The 13,965-nt window shown below is 41.3% G+C and overlaps 1 protein-coding gene across 1 annotated transcript; it reads left to right on the top strand.

Annotated features, from left to right (window-relative positions):
- Positions 1 to 1,080: 1,080 nt before the first annotated feature.
- Positions 1,081 to 3,657, top strand: LOC134203243 (transmembrane protein 41 homolog). The gene is made up of 2 exons (XM_062678122.1): positions 1,081 to 1,228; positions 1,293 to 3,657. The coding sequence occupies exons 1-2, from the start codon at positions 1,200 to 1,202 to the stop codon at positions 1,798 to 1,800; spliced, it is 537 nt and encodes a 178-aa protein (XP_062534106.1). The 5' UTR covers positions 1,081 to 1,199; the 3' UTR covers positions 1,801 to 3,657.
- The last annotated feature ends 10,308 nt before the right edge of the window (positions 3,658 to 13,965 follow it).

A 13,965-nucleotide genomic window follows, 5' to 3' on the forward strand; every position in this document is an offset into this window, starting at 1 on the left:
GATGTCTACAACTGTACACATTGAGAGTAACGGCTTTTTGCGTGCTCTCGCAATAAACGTCGAATCGCGTGAATTACAAGCTGTGAGTGTAGACGACACAGATTTACGTGCATCTTGCTCTCTTGAGATCATGGTAACTCACTACCCGAAACGCTCCGCACAAATAAGGGTGGAGAGCGCAAAAGCATCGCTTATTGATGATGATGCTAATAGATCTCACATAAGCTGTGTACGTACATGTTCGTTGGTCGCTAGAAGCGATTTTCTAACATCGCTGCTCTTGAGTGATATGTGTGTCCAGGTCCGTTCCATAAATGTGATGAAAGTGTATTAGTTGTACTAATGATACGTCAACAAATCACCCCATTTCAAAACCACGTTCAATTAATTTGTTGAAAACTATTCATTTTTTTTAGATGGTGCTAAACGAATGTCTAGCACTAGGGAGGTCATTCCATTCCATGTACCAGCCTCCTTTCGGTGAACTCACCATTAATCCGGTAAAATTAAAAAGATGTTTTTACCCCGCCTACCCGGTTCAGGCGGATTTACGGAATCTCCCGCTCGGGCTTCTCACTTGAGCACAACAACACCACGCAGAGGGTGGCTTTTTAAAAAACTGTTCATCACTTCACTGTCGCTTAACTACCCCAGTCTCTCACCCTCGGGATGGTTTTCTTTCCCCGATCTCGTATAGTGAAAACCTCAGGTGAAAACAAAGTACTATGTACATTGTACAAAGTACATTGTACCATGCGCCTCCTGCCCAGTGATTTTTGCATCATACATCAGTCACAAGTATCCATTGGGGTCATTCAAAAATGATGTCACAAGTTTTAGGGGGGAGGGGGTCTAAGATTTTGTGACAGTACATGTACTAGGTATACAAAAAAGCTTGACAGAGGGGGGGAGGGGGTCTAGAAATCCCAAAAAGTAGTGGACATCATATTTGAATCGCCCCATTATCACCTACTCCAAAACAACTTCTGCCGCCTTATCATTTTATATTTTTTTCTATTCCATAACCATTCACCATTTCCATACGAAGTTCTAATAAAAGTTCAAAACTCTAATAGGTTATTCTTTTTACATTTTCCAGGTCCGAAAAGCAGTACCTTAAGGTCCCGTTCGACATCGAGGATGCCAAACAGCTGGGACGGGTTCTCGATCGATACAAAGACCTCTACTACCTGGAGGTTATGTCCGGTATTGTTCTGGTCTACATATTGTAGGTTGAACTCAAGGAAGTTATCCATACCAAAAAGTTAACTATCTTTATTTGCCATTTGCAGCTTACAAACGTTCGCCATTCCCGGTTCATTGTTCCTATCGATCCTGAGCGGATTCCTGTACAACTTCCCGGTGGCCCTGACGTTGGTTTGCTTCTGCTCGGCCCTGGGAGCCACCCTGTGCTATCTGCTCTCGCAGCTGGTCGGTCGCCGCGTGGTCAAGCACTACTTCCCCGAGAAGGCACGTGTCTGGGCCCAGCAGGTGGACAAGCACCGGGAAGATCTCCTCAGCTATATGCTGTTCCTGCGGATGACCCTGTTCCTGCCCAACTGGTTCATCAACCTGGTGGCGCCTGTGATCGGCGTGCCACTGTATCCCTTCGCGCTGGGAACGTTCCTCGGGGTGGCACCGCCCTCCTTCATAGCCATCCAGGCGGGCAAGACCCTGTACAAGATGACCAGCTCGAGCGATGCATTTAGCTGGGGCTCGGTTACGCTGCTGGCGGTGTTTTCGGTCTTTTCGCTGGTGCCGGTCGTGTTCAAGCGGTACTTCAAGTCCAAGATCGATTAAGCGTGCCGTCGTGGAGCCGTCGGCAAACAAGGCGCGTAGCGGCAGCGGCGCGCAGCAGCCATTGTCGTGGGGGACGTTGTTTTACCACAAGCAAAAAAGGTTAGTCATTAGGGTTATTAGTGAGACGCGGATGCGGGGAGAGGAAGAGCCAACCGCCGCCGGCCGCAATCTGATGAATAGTATAATTTTAGCCAAAGATGAGTATAAGGTTGCAAAGGAAAACCCGTGTTTATTTGCGATATGAATTAGTTTTCGATTTAGTTTGTAAGGCGATAGCGGATAAAGTGATCGAATAGACCTATAATTTATCGGTGGAGAGAGGTAGAGCTCTGCATTAGGGAAACAATGAATCGGTTGCACTTCTGTTTGGGAAATACGTGAGTTATTCATTCACTTAATACATCTTTTCGGGAGAAACGTAAAACTTTCACAATTAGATCAACAACATGAATTTGTATTGTTTAAATGGCTTTCATTATTCAAAAACTAAAAGATGCTTTTTTCGCAGTCTTGATGACGTAGAGTAAAGTAACAAAAATACAAATAACCACTAGCAGCACCAGGTTCCAACATAATTGTCGGGTTACTTTACGTTCTGCAGATTATATTTAGTTCGATTGCAAAATGTTCGAAATCCTCGAAGCTTATATCTACACAAAGTTATGTCTGATAAAAAATTGATGCTTCCTTTGCTGTTACTGCATTCTGAACAAAACTGTAGTTCGTCGGATCGATGACCCAGCTCCTGTAGTTCTGCCGTGAGAAGTATACGCTTCCTCTCACTGGTGGAATTTAGAGTTCGTCGCGAATATGCTGTGTGGGTTCGATTCCCCAACAAAACTGAGAGCTGGATGTCTCCGTGTAACGCACTGTCCGTTGTCTAATGCTAAATGTCAAGCACAAGCCCGCAGATGGCTATTCTCTTACAGCTGTGCAACCGATTGTCGGAATTTTTCAAACATACTAAAATCAGCCAATGTTATGTTAATTGTCAGTATCGAACGGATCAAGCTTATAATGCTTGAACATTTTACAAATTCGGTCATCAACTACTAGCATTATAAGCTCAATTCGTTGGAATATAATTTTAGAACGGTGCTAACAACTTAGCCGCTCACATATAACTAAATTAAGTATTTCATTCTATTCAAACCACATGTGAGTGGCTATCCATTGAAAATGGGTTACTTTCGGTTTTAGTTTAATAAATCTAGATGGTAGTGTGCATGATTCACGTCTTACATTACAAATTTGTCGTACGTGAATCGCAGAAGCCACCAAACTACGGTCAAAAGTATTACGAAAAGAGGGTTCCGTAAAATATCACAGAAACCGACGCAAAAAAATAAGGCGACCAAATTGACTCCAATTGGATGATATTTCTCTTAAAGTTTATCCCTCTTCTGTAATACCATAATTGTGGGAGGGATACACATTTTAATGTTAAATATAATATGATGACATACATTATTAATAGCTACACACATGATAAAGTATAATAAAAAGAGCCAACCTAGCCATGGAACCTATACACAAAACATATGGGAAATTGATTGCACTCTGCAGGAGCTTCTAAAAACGAACTGTTTTACAGCTTAGATGTGATGCAATATGCTCGATACATGTACGAATACATAACAATAGGAAAGAAACTAGTTAAACTGCTCTGCTGAATAAGAAATTTCTTAAATACAAACATGATAAATCTCTGTTTTGAACTGTAGCAACTGATATGGGACATAACTAAAAGAAACATTCATCGCAAAATGAAAAATTATGATAGCTTTTATCTAATTGTCGAAAATAAACAAATGCATGGAATGAAAAAATAAACACGAAATGATAGAAAATTGAAAACGCCGTTCATCGACAGTAGTGACTATCACCTTCCGTTTAGACCTGTTGCGCCGATCGGCTCTGAACCGGCGGCAGCGTGAATCGGCGTAGATCTAAATTTTATCTCGAACATGTTCTTAAGCACACCCGTTTTTAAATGTTTACATTTCTCTTGCACTTACGGCGGTAAACATCAACGAAAATAATATTTGGCTTTATTCAAATTTTGGCCAACGTCCAAGACAACATCTAGCGCCACCTCACTGCAGGCGGCTTCCAAAAACGGCTCTCCTACCACCCTCCACGCCCCTCAGACTTCGCAGAACAGTAACGCCAACATGTCCAAAATCTCGCCAGACAAAGAAGTTTTCTAAACTCCACGACCGAACACGATAAGCACCCGAACACACTACACGTCCTAGCCTCCAAACGAGCCGAAACCAGACTACACTACTGCAACATATATGCCGTTATCTGATCCGGTCAGCCCGCACCTTATGACAGAAAGCTATACTCCAATCGGAACCTTTGAATCGACCACGGCGTCCGGGGATGGTCTCGGACGAAGAGCACAATGATGGTGCACTGGGTAGTCGGGCGCCGGTAGACGGGTCCGCGATGTTAGGCATAAGTACGTTAGGCATAATGGACGATAGCCATAACGGACGATAGGCATAACGGACGTTAGGCATAATGGACGTTTGGCATAATTCTGCCTTCTTTATGTCATGGGCTGTGCTTTGGGTCATTTTATGCCTAACGTCCATTATGCCAAACGTACTTATGTCTAACGTCTTTATACCTAACGTACCCGGTAGACCGGACGTCATGACCCCACCGGAACGACCGGGTCGACCCCGGCACCTAGTGAACGAAGAAATAGCAAGCAAGAAGATCCTGTCCAGATCCCCCGGTCGTCGGCCCCTCCCCCAGTGCGGACGTTTTTCCCCCACCGAAACTGGGGAAAACCCCCCCCCCCACGGCGCTCGGGTATAGAAGGAAGAGGGGCGCACTTTCTCTTGCAAGTCAATTGTCAAGCGCAAGGTGTCAAGCCGCTGCTTCTCTGGAGGACTCCGAGGGAGTCAAACGTTTCCCGTTAGGCGTGCTCGAGACGCATTATATTTCCCCGATGGACAACTTGGAATTCAGGCCATCGAGATGCAATGTGTCCAAACGAACAACAATTAAAATAGAAGACGCCGTGGGTACAGCTAACCTCTTCGGGCATCCTGACAATATTCTATCAGGTGGTAATTCCGATCCTTTTCGACCGCTTTTCGAGCTCTTCCTGATTTCTTCCCCTCTGACCAGCACAACTCGACTGGCATATCAAACGATTTCGGACAGGTAGCTCACTTGCTCCATTCCCGACCCCCACTTTTCCGCCAGAAGTCAATCTCTGTCTCCAGTGGAACATCAACGGCTTCTTGAATAACCTTCCCAACCTAGAACTGCTCACGCCTGGCCTTCAGTACTCGACTCCATGGACCGCTTAGCCTTGGAGGGAAGTACATGTGGATCATCAAGGTAGATTCTTATATCTGGCATTCGGTTGCGTTAGAGGTGCTTCGGGGCCCTCCTTAGCCTAGCGGTAAGATGCGCGGCTATAAAGCAAGACCATGCTGAGGGTGGCTGGGTTCGATTCCCGGTGCCGGTCTAGACTCTTTTCGGTTTGGAAACAGGGATGCCAGGATACAATTTTTAAATGTCTGTGTTAATCTCAGGAAAATGTCTGTATTTGTCTGTAAGGGACTTCAGAGGTATACTGGAAAGGAAAATTACTCAAAACCGAACATTTTTTATATAATCGAAAATCAAGGCTTCAATAATCTGAAATTCGAAATAAATTTTCGTTCCATAAAATAATTAATAATGTATAATCAAAATAATTGTAATTCATTTAGTTTCCGTTAGCGATTATCCAGCTGAGATTCAGCGGCCACTCTCCATCTTTAGGCCAGTATCGACTTAAACAGTAGATAGGTTATAGAATTTTGTTCAATATTACCAAGAGGAATTTTGACAACTTATCTGCATGGAGCTAATTGTAACTTTTAAGGTTGGTATCGTGTTCAAAAGAAATTCTTTTTTCTATCCCAATCCCATGTTAAATTCCGTTTATTGAATCGGAAAAGTAAAAAATTGAAATGAAATTTCTTCAACAGTATCCACCTGCAGCCGAATTCCGGTCAAAAAATCTCTTGTAAGAGAAGAAATTCTCTAAGCGATTTTCAAAATTTTCTTATTTTGGAATTCCAACGAAAATGTGGAAGAAATTTTTTGACAGATGAAAAAGAAAACGAGAATTTAAATGTCTTCCAAATTTTTGTGGAAGAATTCGATAAGAGGTTTTTCTGGGATGAAATTTGGCGGTATAATAGTCTTTTAGTAGTCTTTTTCTTCCCATAATGAGTATCAAATAATGTGGAAAATGTTCTCGCTTCCCTGGGCATGTATCCATTACACTTAATTGCCACTCAAGGTACATACTCATTAGGGTGGTTCAAAAAATCGATTTTGCTCCACAGTGCTCATCTGTTTCTTTACCATGTTCTGTGTGTCCTCTGAAAATTTGAGCTCATTTGGATTAAAACTGATTTAGCACAAGCCGTTTCAAGTTTGCATCCAAATTAGTATGGGGAAATTAATTTTTTCATTATACTGTTAATGACATTTCCCCATTAAGCGCAGGTTAAAAGGAAACCTACATAGCTAAACGGGATACTCAACAGCTTTCACCCAACGAAAATCGCATGTAGATTAACCGCCCAAATAATTAGTAATCGATTTTAAGACAGGTTGCGAATCTTTAGTCATGATCGTTAAACTTCTTTGAGGGCATCACTGAAATCTCGCTTAATTTTCAAAAGGTCCTAAGTAACATTTAATTCATGAGATAATTTGAGTACTGCAATCAAAGGCTTTCATGTTGTTCTGTTGATTGCGCAATTCAAATTAATTCATGAAAAAAATGCTACTTAGGACCTTTTGAAAAGTTAAGCGAGAAATGTGCAGTGCAACATAGTAGCCTGAATTTGTGTGTGCTATCTTTCGCGCCACGAGCAGCAATGTTGCCTGTTGATGAGTAATGCAATTAGCTCCAGAGAACCACGGTATAGATTAAATTCGATTACTAATTATTGGAACGATTAATTTAGATGCGGTTTTCACTGAGTGAAAGCTGTTGAGTATTCCTTTTAGCTATGTAGGTTTTCTTTTTACCTGCGCTTGATGGGGAAGCGTCATTAACAGTATAATGAAAAAATAAATTTCCCCATACTAATTTGCATGCAAACTTGAAACGGCTTGTGCTAAATCAGTTTTAATCCAAATGAGCTTAAATTTTCAGAGAACACTCAGAACATGGTAAAGAATCAGATGAGCACTGTGGAGCAAAATCGATTTTTTGAACCACCCTAATACTCATGCAATGACAAGCGTAGAAAAGCTTTCAATAAATAACTGTGGAAATGCTAATAGAACGCTAAGTTGAAAATAAGGCCAAGTTCCAGATGGAATGTAGAGCCATTGAGAAAGAAGAAGAATTGTGTTTGATTAATTATTTGATTAATTTTTTTCAAGGCAAACATTCCACAATATCTGAATTAGTTAAATATCAGGATACATATGTGCACAATCAACTATCATAATAAAAAGTACGCAGATTTCTAAAGCTAAGCTGAAGCTAATCTATAGCTAAACTGAAGCTAAACTACAGCTAAGCTAAAGCTAATCTATAGCTAATCTATAGCTAAACTGAAGCTAAACTATAGCTAAGCTAAAGCTAAGCTAAAGCTAAGCTAAAGCTAAGCTAAAGCTAAGCTAAAGCTAAGCTAAAGCTAAGCTAAAGCTAAGCTAAAGCTAAGCTAAAGCTAAGCTAAAGCTAAGCTAAAGCTAAGCTAAAGCTAAGCTAAAGCTAAGCTAAAGCTAAGCTAAGGCAGTTTTTTTTTTTAACTAAATCGAAACACAACCAAATGAAGCATCCACCGGATATAATTATGTCTTCGCTATTGGATGATGTAGTTTTGAAACAAAAAACTTCCCCCATCCAGCTGGAGACTGCTTTTTCCCTCGGTGGGTGGTTTTATTACTGGGGGGTGGAACGAGCACGTGGCTGTTTTTCTCGTCAATGACTGAATTACGGTAATTTGAACCTTAAACAGGATATGCAACAGAATTGTGTACGCCGATTTCAGGAGGGTGATACCTCTGCAATTGGCACACTCTAGTCTGTACCCTTTCTTATAGATTGGGCATATGAGGCCACCCATCCAGCCGGCAGGCAGTTCTTCATCCTTCCATATTTTCTGGATAATGTAGAGGATCGTTTGATGCAGCTGCTCACTTTCGTGTTTGAGAAGCTCGACCGGAATCTCGTCCTTCTCAGCAGCTTTACTGTGTTTTAACTCGTTTAGAGCCTTCTTTACTTCCTCCAGCGTTGGTGGTTCCACAGCTTGATCGTCTCCGACTACGTCCATCCTGCACCTTTATACACCTTCATTTTCACCGTTAATCAAATCTTCGAAGATACGTGCTCCTTCCACCTGGCTGCCCCCCCTCGCGGTCATTGCAAATGGCGGGCGGTCACAGTCTTATGCCGCGCGCCATTGACAGTTGCGTAAAACCTCCGCATATCGTTTATATCTGTGTTCTCTGCGCTTCAACTATCACACTCTCTTCGTGTTGCCTTTTTTCTGTGGTGGATTCGTTTCTCTTCTGCCCTTGCTACACTGATCCGATTTCTGTTGGAACGGGAATGAGCCACTATCATTCGACTCCTAGCAGCATTTTTCTCGTCCGTAACTCGCTGGCACTCCTCATCAAACCAATCATTTCGTTGACGTCGCTGTGCAGTGCCTAACACTTCCTGCGCTGTTGTTGTCACAGCTTCGTGGATATTTTCTCACAATCTGTTGACGTCGCCAGGTCCGGTGGCATCTCCTATCTGCTCGTCCAGCTTCTGGTGGTACTGTTCAGCAACCCCTTCAACTGACAAGCGTTGGATATTGAAACGCATCGTGCTGTTGTTCCGTGAACTTGTGACGCTGGAAAGTTGCGCCAGAATTTTTGCAATTACAAGATAGTGATCCGAGTCGATGTTTGGACCTCTGAAGGACCTTATATTTATAACATTTATAACATAAAGGCTTTCCCTACCAATGGCAGAGCGAAAGAAACTTTCTCTTCCGATCTGCGCATTTACAACCCCGATGACAATCTTTACATCGTGTGTTGGCCACTCTCCGTAGGCCTTATCAAAGCTCTTATAGAACTCATCCTTCACGTCATCAGCCTCAGATCAAAGATACTTGATACTTGATGGGCTACAGCTCTTCGATGAACCTACGCCGAATGGAGTATCCTTCTCCACTGGACTCGATCCTGGGCCAATCGCTTCCAGTCGCCCTGAACATTGAGCGCCCTCAGGTCCTCTTCAACTGCAAAAAGCCATCGTGTACGCGGCCTTCCACGAAGCCTGCGGCCTCTTCCGGGTTCTCTATTAAATATTATCTTCGCTTGACGTTCTTCTAGCATACGAACAACGTGACCAGCCCACCGTAGTTTGCCGTGTTACATAAGCTTAATAATATCCAGCCCTTTATACACCTGGTACAATTCGTGATTCATGCGGCGCTGCCAGTTACCGTTCTCTTGTTTACCGCCGAGTATTGTACGCAGCACCCTACGCTCAAACACTCCGAAAGCTCTCCGACCAGCCTCCTTTAACGTCCATGTCTCATGGCCGTATAAAGCCACCGGAAGAATCAGAGTAGTATACACCCCGAGTTTTGTTTTCGATTGCAGACTACGGGACTTAAATTGGTTACGAAGTCTGTAATAAGCCCTATTTGCAGCTGCCTTTGCATACGCCTTTTCACCTCGCGGGTAACATCATTATTACACGTCACTAATGTTCCAAGATACACAAATTCTTCTACCACTTCAAAATTTTCACCATCCAGCACCATTTCGCTACCATCACCACTAATGAACCCACGTTGATTGTCAGCGACCATGTACTTCGTTTTGCTGGCATTGATCGTGAGTCCAATCCTCGCCGTCTCCCTCTTAAAAGGCACAAAAGCCTCTTCCACGGCACGGCGATCAATTCCGATAATATCGATATCGTCCGCAAATCGTCCGGACGTTGTATATACGGACCTATCTGCAGAATTTCGATAAAATTAACCACGCTATCACGGTTGCGAAATTGGAAAGACTTGGCATTGCTGGTTATCTTTTGCGCTGGTTCCATTCATATCTCACCGGACGGAGACTGTCTGTTACGGTAAGCAATTCTCAGTCCACTGAATTTTGGCAACCTCAGGCATTCCTCAGGAAGCCATCTTGGCCCTTGATATTCCTCTTGTATTTCAACGATGTAAACAATGTGCTTCGAGGACCGCGACTGTCGTATGCGGATGATATGAAGCTCTATGCACTAATTCGGTCTATCTCTGACGCAATGGACCTACAACAAGATATTAATTCATTTGCGGCTTGGTGCACATTGAATCGGATGGTTGTCAATCCTAGCAAATGTTCCGTGATATCTTTCACTCGTGTACATCAGCCAATAATTTACAACTACGAGCTCAATGGAATTGTGATGCAACGTGTGAACTGTATAAAGGATCTTGGTGTTATTCTAGATACGCCACGGCGTGTGTATGGGGGACTTTTATGCCAAAAAAATGAGCATCGCCAAAACTTTCACTACGTGAAAATAAGGCATTTAAGCTTTCATTTCGTGACTATTTGAAAAAAAATCTACCGAGGGGTCTCGAACAACTTTTTTTTTCTCCCTGAAACGGATCTTTGTAGTTGGAAGACCAACGATTATTATTTATCGCGTCCCATTTAAAATGAGATTCCTGGATTATTTTATTCCAATTATCGTATATAAACTCAGGGGTACCGAAATTACCAAGTTATAGTCTAAATTAATAGTTTGTTGGAGCTCAAGCGTCAAAGTGCATGACGAAGCCGAACTAGATATATTTATGTTATCCCCTGCAAACAGCTAAGAAAGGCTTGGATGGAGATTATGCTCTGCATCGTCATCTTATGCACATATACACCCAATTCTTTCCCAAATATATACCAAAATTGAAACTTTGGTGGTAAATTTGATGGTAAAAAAGTGGTAACTTGGCTTAGAAACCTCGCAGTTAATAACTGTGGAAGTACTGATTGAACACTCAACTGTGAGGTGGCAATGTCTTAGTGGGGAATGTAATGCCAAAACGAAGAAGGAGAAGTAATGTAGATACACATAATTCACTTTTTACACTTTTTTTCTGTCGTATTTTTTATTGTGGAACTTCAATTTATCACTAAAAACTATCCAACATGCTCATAGAAATCCTTAATACCTCATTCAAATAGAAATTAGATTTCAATTGATATACGGTAAACAGATGAGCGCAAAAATGAGTCATGCTAAGTGCAGTAGTGAAGTAAATATCTACCTTTTAGTTTAAAATAAAATCTCTTCTGATTTCAACAAAAAGTGACATGGGTATAAAAAAACTTAAAAATATGTACTGTATTTTGTCCTAGAGATCATATCGCTGCGATGCATAGTTGATGAGAACGAGTGATTCATCCAGACAAGCAAATTCATTTTACTACAAATGTTGTGGCAAACATGCAACTTTCTATGATATTGCACTGCGTGAGCTTGGAGAAATACTCATTCGAAACGATTATTTTCACTCGAAATTCATTACCAATTTAAAAATTAGTCCATTCATTGTGTTGTCGCATTATTGCTATTTTGCTTTTGGCAATCACTTTCAATAACGTTCAATTATTTGGTCAAGCCGAATACCATCAACATAAAACGCAAACACAAAACCTGGACGATCAGAACCAGGGTAGTTTTAGAAGTTTTTGGAGAAGAGTTTGAATTTTTAGACACAAAAATCGTGCTGAACGGATGACTCTAATAAAATCTAAATTGTCTAAGAGTTCAGAAAAGTTAACCAGTAAACGAAAATCAATCTCCTGTCCTATGCATCAAATGCATCTTCTTCTAAAAAGACACTTATTTTCATGACTCTTGGTACAACCACCAGACTTTGAAGTAATCGATGAGCTTTACTTTTATTCATCTATCTAGTGGAAAAAATCTAGCTCAACAATGATCAGAAGCGTAATTTAGAAAAGCTTTACTAATTATTAAGCCCCGTTAATATTTATAAAAACTCCATAGAATAAAATGTATTCCTTACTTTCAAAACCAAAAATATCTTTATAAAACCATCCCACATAGAAATGCCGAGGAAATGTCCAACCTAAAAATTTCCTAGACCGAACCAGAATACAACTCAGCCACCTGCAGCATGGTCTTGGCATGCTTATCTCGGTAGGTTAAAATAGTTTTATATTATCTTGGAAATGTTATAAAAAATCATTAGGTTTTCAGAAATCGTTATGTCTTGAATGTCGGAATCCTGTCGTTTTTTGAGCTCAAACAACCAATTTGAAATTTCTCAATTATCTGGATTAATTTCTACGAATTTCGCTAATTTTCATTTAAATCCTAAAAGTATAAAATTGAAACTAAACAAACACTGTTAAAAATATTAGTGGGTTCAACCCTTGCGAAGCAGTATGTTTGCTAGCCAAATGTTGAACTTAATAATTTTGGCTCCGTCATGCTTTTCCATATTTGAGCCTTTTAAATTAGGTTCAAAATAAAAGAACATGAAGAATATTCATTCCTTGCACTTAATTCATTAAAAATAGTTAAAAAAAAATAAATGACTAGTCAACTCGTGAGGGACTCGTGACTGGCAGCTGGTATTAGATTAGAATGCAGGTTCCATTTGGAAAGGAAAAAAAAAGTTGTTCGGGACCCCCGGTAGATTTTTTTAAAATACCCGGGAAATGAAAGATAAGAAGCTATATTTTCACGTAGTTGAAATTTTAGCCATGCTCATTTTTTTGTGATAATATTGTTCTACTGAACACGCCGTGACGCAGCTAACATTCAAGCATCATGTCTCTTACGTGATTGAGAAGGCTTCTAGAACATTAGGATTCATCTTTCGCGTCGCCAAGGGTTTCAGCGATGTTTATTGCTTGAAATCACTGTACTGTTCACTGGTTCGATCTACGCTGGAATATTGTTCCGCTGTATGGCATCCTAATTACCAGAACGGATCAGTAAGAATTGAATCTGTTCAACGCCGCTTCATTCGCTTTGCTCTTCGGTTGCTTCCATGGCGAAACCCATTCCGGTTACCAAGTTATAGCAGCCGTTGTCAATTAATTAATCTTGAAAGCCTACAATTGCGGAGGAACATTGCACGGGCCATGGTCGTTGCTGATACGCTCCAAGGCAGAATCGACTGCCCTGAAATTCCGGAATCAGTAAACTTGAACGTTCGACCTAGGGCACTGCGAAATAACGGAATGCTGAGGATACCTTTTCGAAGAACGAATTCCGGACAACGTGGAGCGATGGTGGGTCTACAGCGGGCATTCAACGAGGTTGCCCCATGTTTTGATTTTAATCTATCGTCGAAATTTTACAAGGGCTTATTCTGCCATCTTCTATATAATAAAAATGAAATGGCCTGTGTTCGTATCCGCATAACTCGAAAACGACTGGATAGATTTTCTTCATTTCTTCAGCAGATATGTTCGTTACCGTTTCCGACAGGTTTATAATATATTCCCTCATGCGCAAATCATGAGTAGGGTTGAGTGAATCGTGAAAAACAAATATTAAGATTCGAATGGAAATTTTGCATGAGCAGTTCACAGCGCGCATTTTCGCCTACTATGCAGGACAACGTCTGCCAGGTCAACTAGTGTTTCATAATTAACGATGATTTTATTATAATTACTTTTATTAGTATTAATTAGGATAAGCATCATTAGGACCTAAGTTGTCTGTTGATGAATCAAACAATAAAGAATAAAGAATAAAATCCCAGGAGCATATGCGATTTTGTGATGATGGTACCGCTTCTTTGCACACCAGCTCTCCTAATCGCTCCCTCGAGCGCTATATTGAACAGTAGATTCGAGAGTGCATCACCCTGCTTTAATCTATCTAAGGTAACAAATGACGTCGATATCTCATCCGCAACCCTTACACTTGATTTCGATCCGTCCAACGTTATACGGATGAGCCGTATCAGTTTCGCCGGAAAACCGTGTTCAAGCATAATTTGTCATAATTCATTCCGTTTCACTGAATCGTACGCCGCCTTGAAACCAATAAACAGATGATGTGTCTGCAAGTTGTACTTCCGGAATTAATCAAGGATTTGTCTCAGGGTAAACATTTGATCCGTCGTTGATCGGCCCTCA

The sequence above is a fragment of the Armigeres subalbatus genome, unplaced genomic scaffold (assembly GCF_024139115.2).
Source record: "Armigeres subalbatus isolate Guangzhou_Male unplaced genomic scaffold, GZ_Asu_2 Contig1714, whole genome shotgun sequence".
NCBI lineage: Eukaryota > Metazoa > Arthropoda > Insecta > Diptera > Culicidae > Armigeres > Armigeres subalbatus.